The sequence below is a fragment of the Vipera ursinii genome (genome assembly GCF_947247035.1).
Source record: "Vipera ursinii genome assembly, chromosome: 1".
NCBI classification, from domain to species: domain Eukaryota; kingdom Metazoa; phylum Chordata; class Lepidosauria; order Squamata; family Viperidae; genus Vipera; species Vipera ursinii.
In genome coordinates, this window is record NC_139512.1 from 258,117,696 (window position 1) to 258,138,643 (window position 20,948).

The 20,948-nt window shown below is 40.6% G+C and overlaps 1 protein-coding gene across 1 annotated transcript in view; it reads right to left on the minus strand.

Annotated features, from left to right (window-relative positions):
• Positions 1-20,948, minus strand: part of CEP85L (centrosomal protein 85L) — a 116,443-nt gene that overhangs the window by 61,202 nt on the left and 34,293 nt on the right. Inside the window, exon 3 of the mRNA XM_083355503.1 lies at positions 3,959-4,728. Within this exon, the coding sequence (XP_083211629.1) occupies positions 3,959-4,728 (770 nt within the window). The remainder of the gene's footprint in view (positions 1-3,958; positions 4,729-20,948) is intronic.

Genomic DNA, 20,948 nt, shown 5'->3' on the forward strand with positions numbered 1-20,948 from the left:
ATTTAAGGAACTAAGAATGCACAATTTCTTTGTAAGCAAAATATTGCCATTTGCCACTTTTTCTCTTCTTACCTATATTTCACAAAGAAATGAAACACCCAGTGAAGTTATACTCTAGGTGTGATTGAAACTGCCCTCTGCCAGTTTCCCACAATCAAAGTCAATGAAAAACCCACAGGAATGTGGAAGTCACAGTTTCTTGAGGTCCTCGTTTAACAATTCATGCAGTCCTTAATGACAGCATCTGGGACTGGTGGAACTGTCATCACTAAGTGACATGGTCATGTGACATCACGCTTTACGAATGCATTGCTTAGGGATGGCAATTCTGATCCAAATTGTTATCGTAACCCAAGGACTACCTGTATTGGTGGGAAATTATGTGCCTATGTGCCCATCTTAGGACAAGAGTCACTTTCAAAAACTTGAGAATTCTGGCAATGTAATAAGTGTTACAAGATGAACTAAGTTTTATACCATATGTTCAGAAAACAGCTACAAAATTTTGTAATCTTTTTAAAAATACAAATAATTATAACAAAAAACTACTGATAATCTAGAAACACGGTAGAATGTCTGAGTATACACTTTTATGGACATCTTTATGCACATTTGAGTAACTCATCTATACTTTAGTTATTTTAAAATTTCAGATTTACTTTAGCAGATTATACCTCTCCATTCTCAACATTACTTAGGCCACTAGCCTTGGTTTCTGGAGCCTGGAGTGTTGCCATTGAAAACACAAATATATTGTTCTATTTGGGGGGGAGGGGGCTCTTATTTAAATATGACATGGAATACAGTAAAATTTGACATTTTGAGGAATTTCAAGAACAACCAACAAGCAATTGCTACACCTTGTTGAGATTTATAGGAAGGCTACAATTAGTAAAAAAAAAAATCCTACACACATACAGACTTACAACTATTTGTTTAGTGACTATTTGAAGTTACAGTGGCACTGGAAATAGTGACTTACGAATAGTTGTCACACTTACAACCATTGTAATATCCCAAAGGTCACATGATCAAAATTTTGGTGTTTGGCAATAGCATGTATTTATGACAGTTGCACTGTCCTGGAATCATGTGATCAACATTTACAATGTTCCCAGATGACTTCTGACAAGCAGAGTCAATGGGGGTAGCCAGATTTGCATAACGACATGATTCATTTAACAACTGCAGTGATTCACTTAACAACCACAGCAAAAAGGTCCTAAAATGGGGTGTGACTCACTTAACAACTGCCTTGCTTAGCAATAGAAATGTTGAGCTCAATTGTAGTCAAAAGTCGAACTCTATCTGCATGCAAAAGTCAGTACCAATACTTTAATAAATACATTGCATTACTGATTCATTATGTCATTTATTTTATTGTATCAACATTGTCATTTTTACTGAGTAATGAAAAAGAAGATAACATGTTCCATCTCTAAAAATATATGACAATATTAATTATTTTAATTTCCTCACTAACTCAGCAGCAGCAATATCACAAGGGTGGAAAAAAACCCCAAAGGAGAGGGAAAACTCAAATTATATGACTTGATTGGATTACCACTTCCTCTATTTCGCAGTATAAAATTATTTTCACAACACACAATAAAATTTAGGCATATAAATGAATCTTCACCATTATCGAATTTGTAAAGTTATTAAAGAAAAAAAACCTTATTAAAGCGTTCTAAATGACAGAAAACCAAACATTTTCCTCTTTTATTATTTTAAATATATTATATTATTAACAGCTAGCAAAGGATCCTGGTCATATTAGAATTATGACACAGAAGTAGAAAATGTGCGTGTATCTGTATCCAAATAGTGTTACAATTATTATTTTCATATCATTTATTACTGTTCTGTGTCACATTGGGAAATGTTAAATGAAACTGTTACATAATTATTCTTCCTAATTATGACATACCTGACAAACCAACTATTATAGACAAGAGGCTAAGAAACAACGAAGACTTTACTTTTAATCTTGCTTCTACTCTAAACCCACTAAAGGACTATACCTAAAACACTACTCCTTCCTTCAGTCTTAGCCCTCTACCATACGGCAAAAGAAAACAGCCTACCTAACAGGGTTCTACTAACTATTAAATACTGTTAAGTAAATGAATTGAAGTCTATAAATGCTAGTTATATCTAATAAATTTTTAGACCACGTACATGCCAAATAAATCTAAGTACTCCTTTCTTACTGGCAGGGCAAAAAACACTGCCAAGGCTCCATACTGGTGCCTCTTCTCTCTCTACTTTATAGTTCTGCAACAATATAGAAGGAGCAGCTTCTAATTCTTTTTGAATTACCCAGAGTTCTACATCAAATTATGTGGATGTCATCTTATCCACCAGCACCTTGATTTATTAGGTGTAATACAGAATCACGAGGTGACTGAGGTGCGCTTGCTGAATAAGTGATGTCTAGCCACAAAATGTCAGTGTTCGCAATTAACAAGTTAAGCTAAATATATAGGTAAATGGGAGAAGATGGATGTGTTTCTCTGTCACCTGAACCATTCATGCTATGCAAAAACAGTGAAAACCCTCAGAGCCTTTTTAGAATTGAGAAGCATTTAAATTGCAGCAATAAACGAACTAAAAAAGAAACACTCAGTATGCTAGTTTGGTGTACTGGTTAAGGTACCAGGCTAGAATGCAGGAGATCACTGAAATAAAATTTCATCCTCATCCTTCTCCTCGCCATCACCACCACCATCATCATCGAGTTCCTAGTCCCACTGAGGCAAAAATCCAACTGAATGTCCTTGGGCCAGTCATTCCCTCTTAAGCAGCAGGCACACCACTTCTGAAAAACCTTCCCTATAAAGCTACAGGAACTAGACCAGATTCCAGAAATCAATGCTGACTTGAAGGTATAAAAAAAAGAAAAGCTTCAAATATGTTTCCTGATCTTGCACATGCCCCTTTGATATTTCTAGAAGCAGCCCACCATTTTCCAGACATCTGTGTAAGCCTGGAAAAAAAATGCTGCTGTCTTAAAGAGTGTTTACAATACTTTGGGCATTGTCCCTCTTTCTTTGTATGGCCACATGTGGCCATCAGATGAAAAGTGATCTGTAACGGTAATGTAAGAACTCTCTGCTTTAATATGTGCGTTCTAAAGGAAAAGAAGTGGGTCAGTGGGTTAGGACGCTGAGCCTGTCGATCAGAAGGTTGGCAGTTTGGCGGGTCGAATCCCGAGTGCTGCATAGCAGAGTGAGCGCCTGTTAGTCGTCCCAGCTTCTGCCAACCTAGCAGTTCGAAAGCACGTAAAAATGCAAGCAGAAAAATAGGGACCACTACGGTGGGAAGGTAACAGCGTTCCGTGCGCTTTGGCATCTACTCATGCTGGCTACATGACCACGGAGACGTCCTTGGACAAGCGCTGGCTCTTCGGCTTTGAAACGGAGATGAGCACCGGCCCCTAGAGCCGGAAACGACTAGCACTCATGTGCAGGGGAACCTTTACCTTTTATAGGAAAAGCAGTCCAGTTGCTCAAGTTTCTGCAACTTTATTCCATTTCTTTTCAAATAAATTTTGTTACAAGGAAATGCTTTGGGTTGAATTAGGCTGCAAAGAGCTTAATATGACTATATTTGTGTGATAACTGACACAAGTATGTAAGTTGCAGCATTGATGTGATAATAGTATAATGCATGTGTTACCACTGCCTCTCTGTGGATGCCTGCTCAAGCTACATATTCATACTTAATGCACCTTCCAATATTTACATTTGGAGAAAGAAAGAAAAATCTGAGACAAATTAAGTGAAATATGTTAGCACCATTTTATAACAACTGCTATCTCATTTGGTTTCAATGAAAGCATTTATAATAAAAACAGAAGAGTAGATACAAGCTTATTCATTGAAGAGAAAGACGTCTGATATTATTTTTCTCATTATCCACTTGGTGGCAGCAAACACTGAAGTTTGATTCTTACCTGCAGATGTTCACTTCCTGTTCTAAGTCCTTCAAGTTGCTGTAACTGCCAAGGAGATAAGCTGTATGACTCCTCAGAAGGCCTGGATTCTGGAGGATTTGTACGAAATTGTTCCGTAAGCCACCTCTGAGTCCTCTCAGAAGATTGAATGGAAACTGCAGGCTGTGGTTCCAAAGTTATATATTCTTGATGAAAAGCTTCAGAGTTTAATGAAGCAGGCTTGCTTTCAGGTAAGGCACTGTAGGTCATATCTAAGGCATGTCTCCTGTTTGAGGCATCAGGAAGCCCCCAACTGTCTTTGCTGCAACTTTCAAATTTGTATTTGCAGTTCAAAGTAGAATCCTTTTTCTTCCCATTTTCTCTGTCCTCAGACTTTAATAGTTCCATACTATTGTACAAGCAATTTGACCCACTTTTTCTTAATTGTGGTGAAACAGTCTTGTCTCTTCCATTTGTATCCAAGCTGCATTCTGCTGAATAAACATCCCCATCCTGGTTACAACTAAGAGGTGTGCTGAGTTTAGACAACGATGACCACTTCCTTACAGGCCTCAAATCTTTCATATCAAGAGAGCTGTCCAACATGCCCTGATGCCTGCTTTGAGCAGATCTCAAAAGGCTTGTGCTCCACTTTGTAGAGTTGGACTTGAGAGGATCCCTATGTTTTGAAAGCGAAGTGTTGATATGAGATGGCATTACATGGGCAGTGGGAATTGAGACCAACGAGCGGCTGGGCTTAAACGTGGAAGTACCACTTGATGTGGAATGATCTGGGAAGAAAGATTTTCATCACGTGAGTTCTTGTGAAATAGCCAGTGTTAATGGGAATAACACAAATAAATTAGTTTAATTTATTTAAAATATACATTTAATATATACGTGAACATCGACAGATGTAGTAGCAAGAGACGTTGCATGGTATCATGGCACAAATGACTCAAATGATCTATTAAAGTTCTTTTGCATCATAATATAAAATTAGGCAAGCATTTTATTCAAATCATTTGCATCATGGAACATAATTCTGATATCACCATGACTTTTAAGACTATATGTTTAAGACTTTTTTCTACAAAGATATATATGGACATTTGGCAATAACTGCTATGAATTCTACCCTATCACTAGTAAGCAACCATGCTGAAATACATTGTTGTATATGAACTCTGAACGGGTTCCTCCTACAGAGTTATAGTAATCAAATGTTTACCAAGAAAGCTTTTCTCCTCTAACAAGCCATTCTCAGACTAGAATTTTGTAATTAACAAATAATTTGACTTGCTAAGAAAATAATTGCATGCAGATACACACACACACACACACACACACACACACACAGAGAGAGAGAGAGAGAGAGAGAGAGCTAAGTTTTTAATACTAATACCTGGATGCAGTTATGTGATTCTCTTTGCAAAAAGAGCTGAACTAAAGCAAATAGATTCTGTATATTGTTCGTTTTGTATGAACATGGCCTATGAGAACTGTTATTTTTTTATTGAATTAATCCTTTTACTTCTTGTTATTCAATTTTTGGAGAATGGTTTTGGGGTTTTTTTTCTTTAAAAGCAAGTACAAATGCAGAAAGTTTAAGACTTACTGCGTACAATTTACACAATTATAAAGTGTATTCATAATTCCTTATAAGAAATCCATTTATTTAGCAGGTCTTACAGCTGACAGATAAATACAAGATTAAGGCCTAACAGAATTTGCAGCAGAGATGTGGAAAAGAAAAGCAATTATATACACCAAACTATGGAGGTCAATAACACGCCAGGAAATAAAAACTACATCAATTATTTTGTTGATTGGTTGGTTTATGAAATTTGATAATGAGAAACTGGAAAACTTTTAAAAAACCACTGTTGCTTTTTAGTAATAACTTCTAAAAATAATTTTAAGTACCTAAAACAGAAGTTGCACTTGGTAAGTAGAACCTAAACATTAGGTGACATGTAAATGCTATTGTTCCTCTGTTTACGTATGATATTCAAAAATTAAAGGCTAATATCATTATAAGAAACGTTCAGACAGACAATACAGATGCGCAATAAACTGGAGCCAAAAAGGTAAGGAAGCTTCCAAGGTTTGGCATGTCCCCTTTTTTTGCAACAATCCCTACAATATGATACGAATTTTCCCAACTCTCAGAAAGAGGCCTCTATTATGAATGAACCTTTATTGTCAAAGTACAACCATGTATACATTGAGATTGGCTGAGCCTCCCTTCGTGCCCCCACCCTCAACTTACAGTGACACAAACCCTCCATCTTATTACACCATGTGAGCTAATTGCACAACACACCGGCCTCGCAAGTCAATCATGCATAAAGTTTATAAAATTATATCCCATTCAAAAGCCTAACAGCCCAGGGATAAAAGCTGTTCTTCAGCCTGTTGGTGCGGCTGGCTATACTCCTATATCTGCTACCCAATGGAGATGTAAAGAGGAGGCTGAAGAAGAAAGGAGAATGTGAAAAGATTCTACTGCATTCATAAAACAGGAGGCCAAATCAAAGGCCATACCTGGAAAAACACAGAATGTTGCAATGGTATGACACCTGTCTCGGTTTCCTCATTCTGGCTCCATTCTCAATCTGAAATATCAGAAGGTTTACAGAAAATCCCAATGTGCCAATGTTCCTAGACAAATAAGCAAGTTAAAATTAACATAGGTGAGGCAGAGGCAGCTCTCCCATGACAAACAACTGCTGCTTTGCATCAAAGTCTGCAGAGATGCAAAAATAAACAGCTAATCCTGGTATTAGAACCTCCTACGTTACACAGCTCAACCTCCCCCCCCTCCACACTGCTGCTTCTCCTCACGTTGCTGTTACACAGCAGGCTTGTTAAAAGTCGTATCATTTATTCTTATCGTCACATTTCTGGTTTTCTGAAATAGAGAAACAACTGAAACTTTCTTTCATGTTAACTGCAATTTCTCTACAACTTTAACTGTTTGCAGAATTCAAGAAATAAGTACTGTACATAAATCTATTTAATGATATTCAACTCTTTAGGTAAAGAATCAGCCACAGAAATCCCTGGAAGACACAGAGATGTGTGATAGGTAGGGATCCCCCAAAGATCAGGCTTGAATTCCATTATATATGATACTTCTCATATTGCATTTCATGGATATATATCTATTAATCAATGTAGCCAAAGACATCGTTAACTATCAAATATTTGGATCTAATTCAATTAGTGTATATAAACTTAAATGTTACACTAAATGTTAACCATTCTGAAGCACCTGGATATAAACAACGGGTGAGGCTGGCAACAATGAAAATTTACTCATATTTGGATATGCAATCTTTCCCATATGGGCCTGACACCTCTGATTTTAATTGATGGTGGTGTTTCTTTTTAGGGTAGGAAAGTAAATTTTCTCTGAACTAGCACACAGAGAGTTTGAAGACCAATCATTCCAAAAGACTGACTCTTGGGCTCATCTTCTTTCAAGCCTGGTAGTTAAGGTAAAGGTAAAGGTTCCACCACACATGCATGCTAGTCATTTCCAACTCTAGGGGCCGGTAGTTATTTAAGCCAAATAACACTAATGGAATTCAGAAGAGGCCCTAACCCTGGCAAGATGTATTGGGTCATTAAGCAAGGGCCTCATGTGGCTGTGACTTACCGCCAGCTTCTCCATTTACTTTGTATGTTGGCATCTGGAAAGGAAGCCACAGATTTGTGATCAGAGAGGCCTTGTGAAGGGTCAGCAACTGGGTGTGCTTCTTCAGCAATGGGAGAAAGATGGTGGCCATGGTTGGCTGGGGGCAATGGGGAACAGCAACGATAGGGAGCAGCAGAGTGTTGGATGGCCAAAAGGGCAGAGATGGGGGAGGGATAGGTGAGAAGTGGAATTTGAAGTTTACCTGGCATTTGTAAATGTAGGCAGGTTCTAAGCACCCAGATTTTTATCAGGTAACTGTGGGGACACCGCAATGCCTGCAACTTTGGGGATCCACCATAAGTACCATTTGGTCAGCGTCGTCATAACTTTGAAAGTCGCTGAACAAATGGTTATTAAGTGAGGATTAATTTAAAATACCACTTACTGGAAGAAGAGGCACTTTAATATTCCTGCTCATCTAATCTGAGCATTTTAAATTTGAATAATATATTAGAAACATCTTTCCCATCCCAGTTGCATTACATAGAACAGAAGATTAACTGACCAATATATGTATATTTAATCAGCTATAAACTCACTGGGGAATATACTTAGGTAACTGTGTAATAGGATTAAGAGGAAATAAACAGATGGGTAGAATTAGGCATGAGTTTGTCTGGACTCAGAAAGACAAGGGCAGGAGATCATCAAGGAATACAAGAGTTGTACACTACATATGGAAGACAACAAAAATAACTTAGAACATGGCAGTGGCAGACTACTGTATTTCTGTATTACCATGAAGAAAACTACATAGACTTGTGAAGCTACTAGGAATCAAGCTCAAGGTTTTTACCAATGCTTAACAGCAACTGTATTCAGTTTCCTGTGGATATTGTTAGAGCAGCGGTGCCAAACTGCCAATCCGCAGGCCAGACACGTCACCAGGAAACTGCACCCACCCCATTGCCGGCAATGGAGAAAAAGCTCTGATACGTCACGTGACATCACATGACATCACGAGTTTGACATGTCTGTGTTAGAGGAATAGTCACGGTAGGTTTACTCTGAATACCAAGTAACTCCCCCCCCCCCGCCTTAAATTTTTCTTGAGACTCAATGAAAAGGCAGCTTGCATTCTGATGGGTTCTGCACAGCATTCAGCTCTTCCAAAGTCTCATATTTTGAAGTCTGTATTGATTGCTGGTTCCAAGTAGAGTGGAAGTAGAGTGAAAAAAACAGTTAATCTAATTAAACAGAGACAATAATTTCCAACCAGGAGTCATATGATAATCACTGGAACACATATAATTTTGTCAAGTCATTTGCACAGTTCAGGTGTTCAGTTACCATTTTTAATCCACAGTTAAATGAATGTGCACAATGGGTGTTTTCACCATCAATAACAAAAAAGGTGCTAAAAGTGTTTCTATTCAAGGAGTTGTGTATCAACAACATGACTTAATGATACCTCTGTGGGTTTTTTTATCTAAAATAAATGTTAGTTACAGAATTTTACTTCACTGTAGAGTAATTTCTTGGGAACAAAGTAAGCAAAAGAAATGCCACTATAAAGTGTTACATTTTTTTTCTTTTTCATGAGGTTACAAGGCAGCATAGTGGGGGGTGGCTTACAAAACAAGTTATTCAGGCCAATCCTTTCTTCTTCTTTCATAGCATTACAGTCTGCACCCAAAAGCATAATATTGCATTTTTCTAACCACCAACCACACTCAATATCTTAATGTTCTACTGTAGAGCTATACTGAAAAATGTAAGTAGGTCTCTTTTTTCACTGAACAAGCCAACAATAGCTTCAATTGATGCAACTGCTTTGCTGTGTTCCTGGCTAAAAAAGAGAGACTAACACAACAGAAGTTGCCATAGTACTGCAAATACAAAGCCAAGCTAAATGTAGTTTGCTAGCAACCTACTTAATCGGTTAAACTGGCTATTTGCATAAAAGCTGCCTTACCAAATCAGGTCACAGCCCCATCAAATTCACCATTCAGTTTTCAACAGAGAAGAAGCCAGATGTCATCAAGAAGCCCAACAATGAACACTACAGCCCTCTAGGACTAGAAATACATTGTTTCCATTACATGAAAATGGAGAACCATTAGAAGCTTATATGGTCAATGGATTTCTCCACTGACCTTTAAAATCAATAGCTATCATCACTGGATATCAATTATAAACCAATTCAAGACTTACCCCAGAGAACTAAATAAATGATAAATGGTATTTAAAAAATATACACCAAGAACACCACACATATTATCATAACTATTGTTACAGCTGTAAATTTAATAAAAGTCATTGCAAGAACAATCCTAGAAATATAGTGTTACCATCTGTATTATTTGAGGTACCCCATTTACAGATAGTTCCTTCTATATTAGAAGGCAGATCTTCTAATGCTTTATTTCTGCCTGTAGAATGTACATTGATGCAATGCCTATGACTGCAAATTAATCAGGTTAAATAGAAAACACAAGCTTGGACTTCCAGTTTTGCACAGTAGCGACCGGTTGCGGGCTTGCGGATTCTCCACACACACACCCGGCTGATTTCGCCCTGCCTGGGGACCCTAAATGGGTCTAAGTTGCCCTGGAGAGGCAATGAAGAAAGAAGGGGGCTCCAGCGATTCTGGAACGGCGGCGGCTGTTCTATTCGACTTTGGGAAAGTCTTCTAACCTGACAGGAGAAAGGTTGGCTGTATTGCATCAACCAGCTCAAGCTACTAGCAACCAAAGTCCAAAAGCACTAACCAGCACAATTGTGAACAGCGTGCTTGAAACTGGGTAAGAAATTTGATCTTCTCTTTTCTATTCTACATCTAATTTCCCGGAAAAGATCCCCAAGAAGGCAAAATACCTCCGAAAGGGAAGGAGGGGGATTTCTGCCCCACCCTTATACTAACGGAAGTGGCAAATTAATCTTTTTATGGAGGATCAAAATATATGGAAGTGAAATAAATATAAAACCTGAAATTTAAAACTTAAATCTGGATAAATCTAAGTTTGTTTGAATGGTTAAGACTCTCATTTTAAAGATAATTCTTCAATTTGGAAATTGAAAAGCAAATAGTTGCTGACACCTAGTGTGGATGAAAACTATGACAGCTATGACTTTAATATAAGACTTGGCAAAACCTGGGAAAAACTAATCTGTGTTTGTGATTTTCACAGTTTTAACAACAAAGAACAGTTGTGACAAAAAAAGAAAATCTGGACTGTAGACAAAGAGGAAAAAAACCCATAAATCACAGTGATGCGACTATGGGACACTGCAAATGGCTGTAAATGCAGTTGCCAAGCATCAAAAATGCAGTCATGTGACTGTGGGAAGGGAACACACTGTAACTTGAAAAATGAATCATATGTAGCTGGGGGGGGGAATCTGTTGTAACATCGAAGGGTTGCTAAATGATCAGTCATAAGTTAAGGGCTTTCTGTATTCCTATAAGCCTAAAAGTACAACATAAGACTTATCAGAAACTTATTGGGGTAGAAACCAATGTATTTTGGGACCAGCAAAGATTCTAAAGGTCACTGAATAATAGAATCAAAGGACTGAAAGGGATTTGGGAGGTCTTCTAGTCCAACCACCTGCCCAATACAGGAGACTTTATTCAATCCAGGACAAATGGCTGTCTTTTCTTGAAGACCTCCATGGATGGAGCATCCAAGCAAGAGGCAAGCTGTTCCACTGAGTAATTTTTCTCACTGTCAGGAAATGTTTCCTCAGATCTGGTTTAGATCTCTCTTTAATGAGCTTCTACCTATTACTTCTTGTCCTGCCCTTAGGTGGTTTGGAGAAGAGGTCAATCCCCTCTTCTCCAATGACAGCACTTCAAGTTCTGAAGACTGTTATCATATCACCCCTAATCCTTTTGCCATACCTCATACGGTTTAGCCTCCAGACCCCTTATCATCTTTGTTGCTCTTCTCTGCACTCTGTATTTTGGCGACCAGAACTGGATGCAGTATTCCAAGTGTGTTCTCACGAGTGTAGTATAGAGCAATACTTTCACTTCTCATGATCTTGACACTATCCCTCTAATGAGGCAGCCTAGGACTGCATTGGCTTCTTTGACTGCTGAAGCACACTGCTGACTCATACTTAAAGTGGTGGTCCACTACACCACCAGGATCCTTCTCACGGTCACTATTATTGAGTCTGATATTGGCTATTCTATGCATTTAGTTTTTCCTGCCTAAGTGCAGGATCTGACTTTTCTCACCGCTGAACTGCATCTTGTTAGATAGTCCAACCATATATTTCATAACCAGCAGTACCAAATGTTTATTATATATAAACACATATTCTTTTACTCTGCTATATAGCTATAAACCTTTTTATAGCACAGCCTATATCAATGGATGGAGATACAGTTTCAGCTACAACCAAATCCTAACAACCCCCACAATACTGGATTTTGGTAACAATTATTTTAAATGCAAAATGTAATAATGTTTTACTCTGTGAGATATCTACCGTAACTATTTAAGCAAGCATAGCTTAGGCAAAAGAGAACTGATTATAATTACCATGACCAATACAGGAAGGGTTTTTTCCTCCAGCTTTGATTTCCAAACTAAAAGAAAAACTACCTTGGAATACTACTTTTTCAATCAAGGTAAGATGCTTTCAATACAAATCTGAGACTACCTTACTGTTAAGTTTCCTGGCACATTTTCATTCTGTCTTCATTGACCTTCTCTCTTGCTATAAATCAAAATTAATCCAAGACCTTGGGTCCTGTGACTGGCTCATCAGCAATGTGGAATTCAGGTTGGCAAGCACAGAGGTTCATTCAGTTTTATCCTTGATTTTTTTCCACTTACTACATCGTCTAATTTAAGTAAATGTAAAAAGGCCATATATAAAAAAAATGTCTGGTCACCTGAAATGAAGGTCAAAGCTAAGCAAAAGGATTTTATTTTTAATCATACTCGATGATATCTGCTCATCCCTCTGCCAATATTCCTCCACAAGATTTAAAATGAATTTGCCCTTGTTTTGTTATCATAGTGTACTATATTTTATTTTAAAACAGTTATTTTGACTCTGCTACTTGTACTGCTCTTACAGAAAAAAATACAATTACAAATTTATTAATGGCATGAATTATTGCAGATTTCCCCCATTTATCTGAAAGAAAACTGCAGTTAATTAGTCCCGACTGATTAAAGAGAAACTCAGAAAAGCTACTGTTATAATTTGTATCGGACATTTTCACTTACCTATTCATACCAAGCCAGCCTATTAAAAGAATTTGTTTGTAATAGCTTTCAACAAGCTGCAGAGCAAATAGGGTTCTAATGGAGATGCTCCTTGCTGGAGATGATTGATAGGATAAAAAGATCTCATCCCCATGCCTTCTGTCCCCTTGGTCTTGGTTCCTATGTAACACTTTTTATTTTAATTGTTTTTATATTTATCCTTTTTGTCATTTGTAAGCTGCCCAGAGTCGCCTTCTGGATGGGATGGGCAGCATAAAATGTAATAAATAAATAAAATGGAGAAAAAACAAGCAAGATTATTCCTGCTGCCTCCACTTAAAAACAAACAGGTCCTTTGTTCATCCATAATAGTCAGCTAGTGGAAATCTATTACTTATCAAATCTGAAGGGGTTCTCCCCGCTGTTTTTTTAAAACAGGAAGAATTACCTGATGCCTCTTCAATCCCATTTTCTTGTACATCATATCTTTTAAAATGTAATTTTGGAGGGTAAGACTGTCATCCTACTGAATTTTATAAAATATTACAGTAAATTACTTTTGGATATGTGGCTGAAAAAAAGTATTACAGTGGATATAAAAAGTCTACAAACCCTTTATTTTTCCCCTTAAAGAATTTCAGTTTGTTCTTCAATTGAATTGTACAGTGTACATGTTCTATTAAAGGTGAAAATAATTCTGAAGTGATTTATCTCTGGCATTTTAACAGGAGTGTTCAATGTATCTACTTTGAATAAATAAAACAAAAAAATTAAAAATCTATTTTAACTATATAAAGAATTCATACCAAGGATAATGGATATTTTTTCAATATAAAATGCAGAGTCAAATCTAATAACAAAATATGGTTATGTACACAAAATACAATAAATGATCACATGGAAATTTTCTGTAGAAATCATGCTTAATTCACAAACCTAGATATCACATCTATTTTGACTTGTTCCAACTGCAGTTTCCATCAGATAATATTTGGACATAGCTACAGATAAATTGGAAGCAACTGTTCTAAGTTCTAATTTCATTAGATGGCAAAAGGGCATTTAAAATTATTTAGACCGAATAAGATCTATTTTAAGAACATATGTGCTTCCGTTATCTTCTGTTCACTGGAACATAACTTGATGTTTTCACCATGCAGCATTACTTTGAGGCATTCAAGAAGGATATACCTTTCTTTTAATTTTCAATTGGATTTTCAAACCATGGCTTATTCGATTAGATAGGATTCAAATATTAAAGGTGGGATGGAGATTGATAATGAATATTGTATTTTTCTATATGCTGATGATATTACAAGCTTAGTATGACAGCTATGTCATTACTAAAGCTTGTTGAAGTAATACAGCAATATGGTTTATATTCTGGCTATAATTAGCTAATTTAAAGGAACTGAAATCCCCAGGACCAATGCATTACACTTTAGAATTCTGAAAGAATTAGAGGAAGTGGCTCTATGGGGCAGGCCATACCCAGTGCGGTTGCTCCAGACTTCCATCCCCCCCGAGAACTGGCTCTGTGGCCGTAGTGAGAGGACGGTGGCAGGCCTGCCCGGGGGGTTTATCCAGCTGAGTGGCAGCGGCTGGACGGAGGCCTGGGACTCCCTCTCTGAATAGATCCTCCTTATGGACTATTATCTATGGACTGCCTGCGATCCGGACTGCTATTTATGCCTTCCTTTAAATATTCTTCCACGGACTTGTGCGCCCTCAGGGGTGCTCCCCCCTCCTGGGTGCGACCCGCCTTGCCAGCCGATTATAACCTCGAGGAAGGGCCCATTTATTGGGACCCTGAGAGTTGGCTGGGCACGGGTAGGGGCCTTCGACGTAGACCTAATAAGAGGCCCCTGATTATTTTTCTTTCAAAATTTTTTAGGGGGTTAGGGAGGCGGGAGGGTTCTTTTGGTTGTTTGGATAAGGGGGGCTATCCAACTACCGCTGTTCTGGCTAGGGCCGATGGAGATCGCAGGGGGGAGGAGCGGGGGTCGGTCACCTCCGGGGCTCCAGGGCTGGTCGTGGGGCTACCTATTCCCACGACATCAGGGAATGGCAGCAGATGTAGGAGCAGAGGGCCGTATCGATTTCAGGGAAGGCCTCTCCGCTGCTTACAAGCGGTGAGGCACTCCGACCCTCTGGCTCTACCCCAAGGTCCCGGGAGTGAGGGTGTGCAGCCCCCTGAGCTCCGGCTGGTGTATTTGAATGCCAGGTCCGTCTCTAATAAGGCTCCTCTCGTTCGTGATCTGGTCGAGGGTGAGCAGGCGGACCTGGCTTGCATCACGGAGACTTGGTTGGGCCCAGAGGGCGGGATTCCTCTGGTTGACCTTTGCCCACCAGGTTTCCGGGTGCTGCACCGGCCTCGGGCTCAGGGTAGGGGTGGGGGTGTGGCTGTTGTTATGAGGGAGACCTTGTGTCCGCGGGAGGCCACTGTTCCTCAGATAGTCGGGTGTGAGTCTCTCTTTTTGAGATGCGGCCCTGGTGCGCAGTTGGGCTTGCTGCTGGTGTACCTTTCGCCTAGTCACGCAGCAGCAGCCCTGCCTGAGCTGCTCGATGTCCTCTCTGGGCTGGTGGTTGAGTTCCCGAAACTTATAGTTTTGGGGGACTTCAATCTACCATCGCTGGGAGGGTCATCTGAGTTGGCTCGGGAGTTCATGGCTTCCATGACGGCCATGGACCTGACGCAAGTAATTTCGCGACCGACCCATGAGGGAGGCCACACCCTTGACCTAGTTTTTTTATCTGGACGGTGGTTAGATGATCTTGGTGGGGGCTCTCCAATTATTATGCCCCTGTCATGGACCGATCATCATCTCCTGCGGCTGGTCTTCCGTTTTGCCACCCCCCGCCGTGGGTGTTTGGAACCAATTAAATGGTACCGCCCCAGACGCTTAATGGATCCCCAGAGGTTCCAGGCAGCGCTGGGGTCCCCACCTGCCTCCCTTGCTCACAGCTCGGCAGATGCCTTAGTGGAAGCCTGGGAAAGGACGGCCACTGAGGCTCTTGATCGAGTTGTACCCCTGCGGCCCCTGACCCGGTGCAGATCCCGTCGAGCTCCATGGTTCTCTGCGGAGCTTCGGGAGATGAAGCGTCGGAGACGGGGCCTAGAGAGCGGTTGGAGGTCCAGCCGATCCGAATCCGACCGATTGCGACTAAGAGCCTATATTAGGTCTTATCTCGCTGCGATAAGGGAGGCGAGGTCTAACCACTTCGCCACCCTTATCGCGTCCGCAGATAATCGCCCGGCCGCCCTGTTTAGGGTGACTCGCTCCCTCCTAAATCAGGAGGTGAGGGAGGATCCCTTGCAGGGTCGTGCCGAGGAGTTTAATCAACATCTGTCGGACAAAATCGCTCGGATTCGGACCGGTCTGGACTCTGACTGGGCAGAGTCTGACGATCAGGACACTGGCGGTCTTGTCGATATCATCTGGGAGGAGTTTGATTCTGTGACTCCGGAGGAAGTGGACAGGATCATGGGGAGGCTGAGCACCACCACATGTTTATTGGACCCGTGCCCTTCCTGGCTGGTCTATGCAGCCCGGGAGAGGACACGCAGCTGGTTCCAGGCAGTTATATCGGCTTCTCTGAGTGAGGGTTGCTTTCCTGCTGTCTTGAAAGAGGCGGTGGTGAGGCCTCTCCTCAAGAAGCCTGCCTTGGACCCAGCTGTATTAAACAACTTTCGTCCTGTCTCCAACCTTCGCTTTCTTGCGAAGGTTGTTGAGAGTGTGGTGGCGCATCAGCTCCCTCTGGTCCTGGATGAAGCGGATTATCTAGACCCGTACCAATCGGGTTTCAGGCCCGGGCACAGCACGGAGACGGCATTGGTCGCGCTGGTGAATGATCTCTGGAGGGCTCGGGACAGGGGATATTCCTCTGTTCTAGTCCTATTAGACCTCTCGGCGGCTTTCGATACCATCGACCATGGTATCTTGCTGCGGCGTCTCAGGGGATTGGGAGTGGGAGGCACAGTTTTACAGTGGTTCTCCTCCTATCTTCGGGGACGCTCGCAGTCGGTGTTGGCAGGAGGACAGAGGTCGACCGCGAGGTCTCTCATTTGTGGAGTTCCTCAGGGGTCGGTCCTCTTGCCTCTCCTGTTCAACATCTACATGAAACCGCTGGGTGAGATCATTCGTGGCTTTGGAGTTGGGTATCATCAGTACGCTGATGATACCCAACTTTTCCTTTCGACCCCAAACCACCCCAGTGATGCCCTCAACGTGATGTCCCGGTGCCTGGAGGCGGTTCGGGTCTGGATGGGGAGGAACAGACTCCAGCTCAACCCCGACAAGACTGAGTGGCTTTGCATACCTTCATCCCGGGTTTATTCGGATGTTCCACCTTTGGCTATGGGGGGTGAACTATTACCCCCCGTAGATAGGGCTCGCAACTTGGGTGTCCTCCTAGATTCACGGCTCACCCTGGAAGACCATATAGGAGCTGTGACTAGGGGGGCCTTCGCCCAGGTTCGCCTGGTGCGCCAGTTGCGGCCCTATCTTAGCCGGGATGATTTGTGCACGGTCACTCATGCGCTCGTGTCCTCTCGTCTAGACTACTGCAACGCTCTCTACATGGGGCTGCCCTTGAGGACCACCCGGAAGCTCCAACTGGTACAGAATGCAGCCGCGAGAGTTGTGTTGGGAGTCTCCCGATACTCCCACGTTACACCGCTGCTCCGTGAGCTGCATTGGTTGCCAGTTGTCTTCCGGGTGAGATTCAAGGTACTGGTAACAGTGTTTAAAGCCCTTCATGGCATGGGGCCGGAGTACCTTAGGGAACATCTGCTGCCGGCATCAAGCTCCCTGCGCCCTGTGCGTTCCCACAGAGAGGGCCTCCTCAGGGTGCCACCGATCAGAGAATGTCGATTGGTGGTCCCCAGGGGGAGATCCTTCTCTGTGGGCGCTCCGGAGCTGTGGAATCAGCTACCGGTAGAGCTCCGGATGGCGCCCGATCTTCGCTCCTTTCGTCGCGATCTCAAGACGTTTCTGTTTGTTCAAGCCGGCCTAGCCTGAGGGGGATTGGTGGGGTTTTTATTCTTGTGTTTTAATTTTAACTTGGTGCTTTAGAATTTGATTCCAACTGTTTTAATATGGGCAATTATTTAATCTTGTTTTAACGTTTGTATTTAGTATTTTATTCTGCCCTGTGAACCGCCCTGAGTCCTCAGGGAGAAGGGCGGTATATAAATATTATTAAATTAAATTAAATTAAATTAAATACACAGCCACTAACTGGAATCCTGGAGAACAGATGAATGTCATAGAAGACTAAAAGGTAAAGGTAAATAAAGTTCCCCCGCACATGTGTACTAGTCGTTTCCGACTCTAGGGGCCGGTGCTCATCTCTGTTTCAAAGCCGAAGAGCCAGCGCTTGTCCCAGGACGTCTCCGTGGTCATGTGGCACTTGGGATTCGACCCGCCAAACTGCCGACCATCTGATCGACAAGCTCAGCGTCCTAACCCACTGAGCCACCGCGTCCCCATAGAAGACTAGAAGACAGCAAATTTAGGGAATATGGAGGGCTCTAGAAATTACAGACCTACTAATCTGTTGCCTAGAGTGGCAAGGTCCTTGTTGTTTAAATCATTAAACATTTTTGTGAGCATAAAGGGGTTGAAGAAATGATTATACAATCTGCAGAGTACTCAACATTATTCAACTTCCTAATCTCTAAACTTTACTGATGATTTCCCATCTAAGTGCTCTGCCTTCTATTCTCTACCACTCAGAACTGAAGAAGCTTCAGTGAAGTGAAACATCTTCAAAGAAAAATAAAGTCCACCTGCCTTTTGAAAAAGCACCTTTGGGATATTTGTGATGATATGTGCACCTAGAGAAGCAGGGTAGAGGAGAGTTTTGGCAACACAGAATTTTCCCAGAGAGAGACCAGATTAATAGACTGCACAATTCTGAACTGAAGGGAGGAGGAAAGAAGATCAGGGTAGCCACACCCTATAATGCCTCATATATCTAGCAGGTTAGAAGGTTATAGCTTACGTTTGGTAAGATTCTGTCCTTAAGCAAATAAAGGATTAGACTCGATTGGATTTCGCTGGGTCATCTCTGGGCTTGGGCCTGACACTGTATCAGGCACAAGCAAACATAGCCACTTGTAAATAGTTAAAGTAAGCAACTTTATTGTCTACTATCTATGTTACAAGAATCTCTCCAGACTGCTTGCCTGTCCCTGGGAATGACCAAATAAGGTTTTCATGGATCTTGGGGGGGAGGTTAAGCTTATGCCACTTGGGGATATGCAACGATGGCATTCAACAAAAGCTGGCTCCTCCATCCTTCCAATCTAGCTGGCAGTTTCCCAACAGATTATTTTAGCATGCAAATTTTATGCTACTGAAAAAATAAGCAACTTTCATTTATGTTAATTAAACATTATCATATTTGAATACAGTAATAAACTTTGTGCTCCATTCTTTAAAATCTCCATATCCAATTCAGTAAACTAGAATGATTTAGTGTTGTTAAATTATTGAAACTCATTCTCCTCCCCCTCATCCTTAAAAAGAAGCTATTTTGTGCAGTGGAGTTTCTAATGTCTTTTGTATCATCCCACTCTAATACAAATCCAGCCCCAACAAAGCCACTAGGCTGAACTGTGACACTTAGCAATTGTACCTGAATACATACTCTTGCACAACAGAATGGTAAATGTTCAAAAGCTTGGGAAAACAGTATTTTTATCATCATTCAAGTATATGACCTTTTTGCACCACAACAACAAAATAAATCTCCTGGATAAGCTAAAACCAACTAAAATATTTAAGACTGGGTGCATACACTCATTAAAAGGTAAACTAGATTAGTAGAAGAACCCATAAGCTGTTAAGATTCTTTTCTCACTAAATATTTCAGATGATATAGAAGAACAGCAGAACATAGCAAAATATCTATGCCATTAGAATGCGTCATAACATTTTCTTAATCCTTAGGGTCACTGAAGAAAACATGCTTAGAATTGCTTAATTTTGGCAAGTAACTGCAACACATACAGAGACTATAAATTAAAAACTTGATTTTTAACACATGTATTGGAAGAACATGAACTGTTACTGAGTCTCTTTTTTCAAAATAAAAGTAATATTCTCATGTGCTCTTTAAACAACAAAGGAAATATACCATGTGAAAATATCCAGATTTAGTCTAGGACGTCTTTTATAGGTAGGTAGACCTAGAGTTACAATCATTCATTTAGTGACTATTCAATGGTCCAATGCCACTGAAAAAGTGACTTGGGACTGGTCATCGCACTTATGACAATTAAAGCATTCCCACAGTGTGATCAAAATTCAGGTGCTTAGTAACCAGTGTGCATTTACAAAATTGCAGCATCCTGGGGTCGTGTGATCATCACTGGTGACCTTCTGACAAGCCAACTCAGTGGGAGAAGTGGGATTTGCTTAACAACCATGGCAAAAAAGGTCTTAAAAGTCAGGCATGACTCACTTAACAACCATCTTGCTTTTAGCCTTGGCCTTGTGGTTCAGAGTTGAGGTCTACCTATAGTTCCAAGTTGGACCAATGAAAATGAGGAGCAACAATTTATACTGTAGTGCAGCGGTCCTCAACCTTGGCAACTTTAAGACTTGTGGACTTCAACTTCCAGAATTCCTCAGCCAGCAAAGCTTGAAGTCCACAAGTCTTAAAGTTGCCAAGGTTGAAGACCTCTGCTGTAGTGATTTTCAACTACATGCTGGTGAGGAGTTTAGCAAAGGAACAAACCGCCAGCATTTTTACAAAATACTGTAACCATCATGTTTATTTTCATTTTACAAACAGATATAATACATAACCACTGGAGGTTTGAACATTTATATATACTAACGCAGAAGAGGAAAAAACCAATAGCAGTTTTGCCAATCCTTTATATAAATGTATTATAGTAATCCAGGTTCCATTTAAGCTATATTAGATTACTACAAAGATGATGTTAAAACATTAAAAATCTGTTTTTATATATAGTTCAGTGAGAGAGTGGATTTAATCCAGAGACAATCAGTGATAATTTGCCATGCTTTCAATTCCATAATGAACTTGTTCTATGTTTTTTCCCCCTCAAAGGATTAAACTCTATAAAGTATGTAACTTACATATAAAATCATTAATATTCTACCTA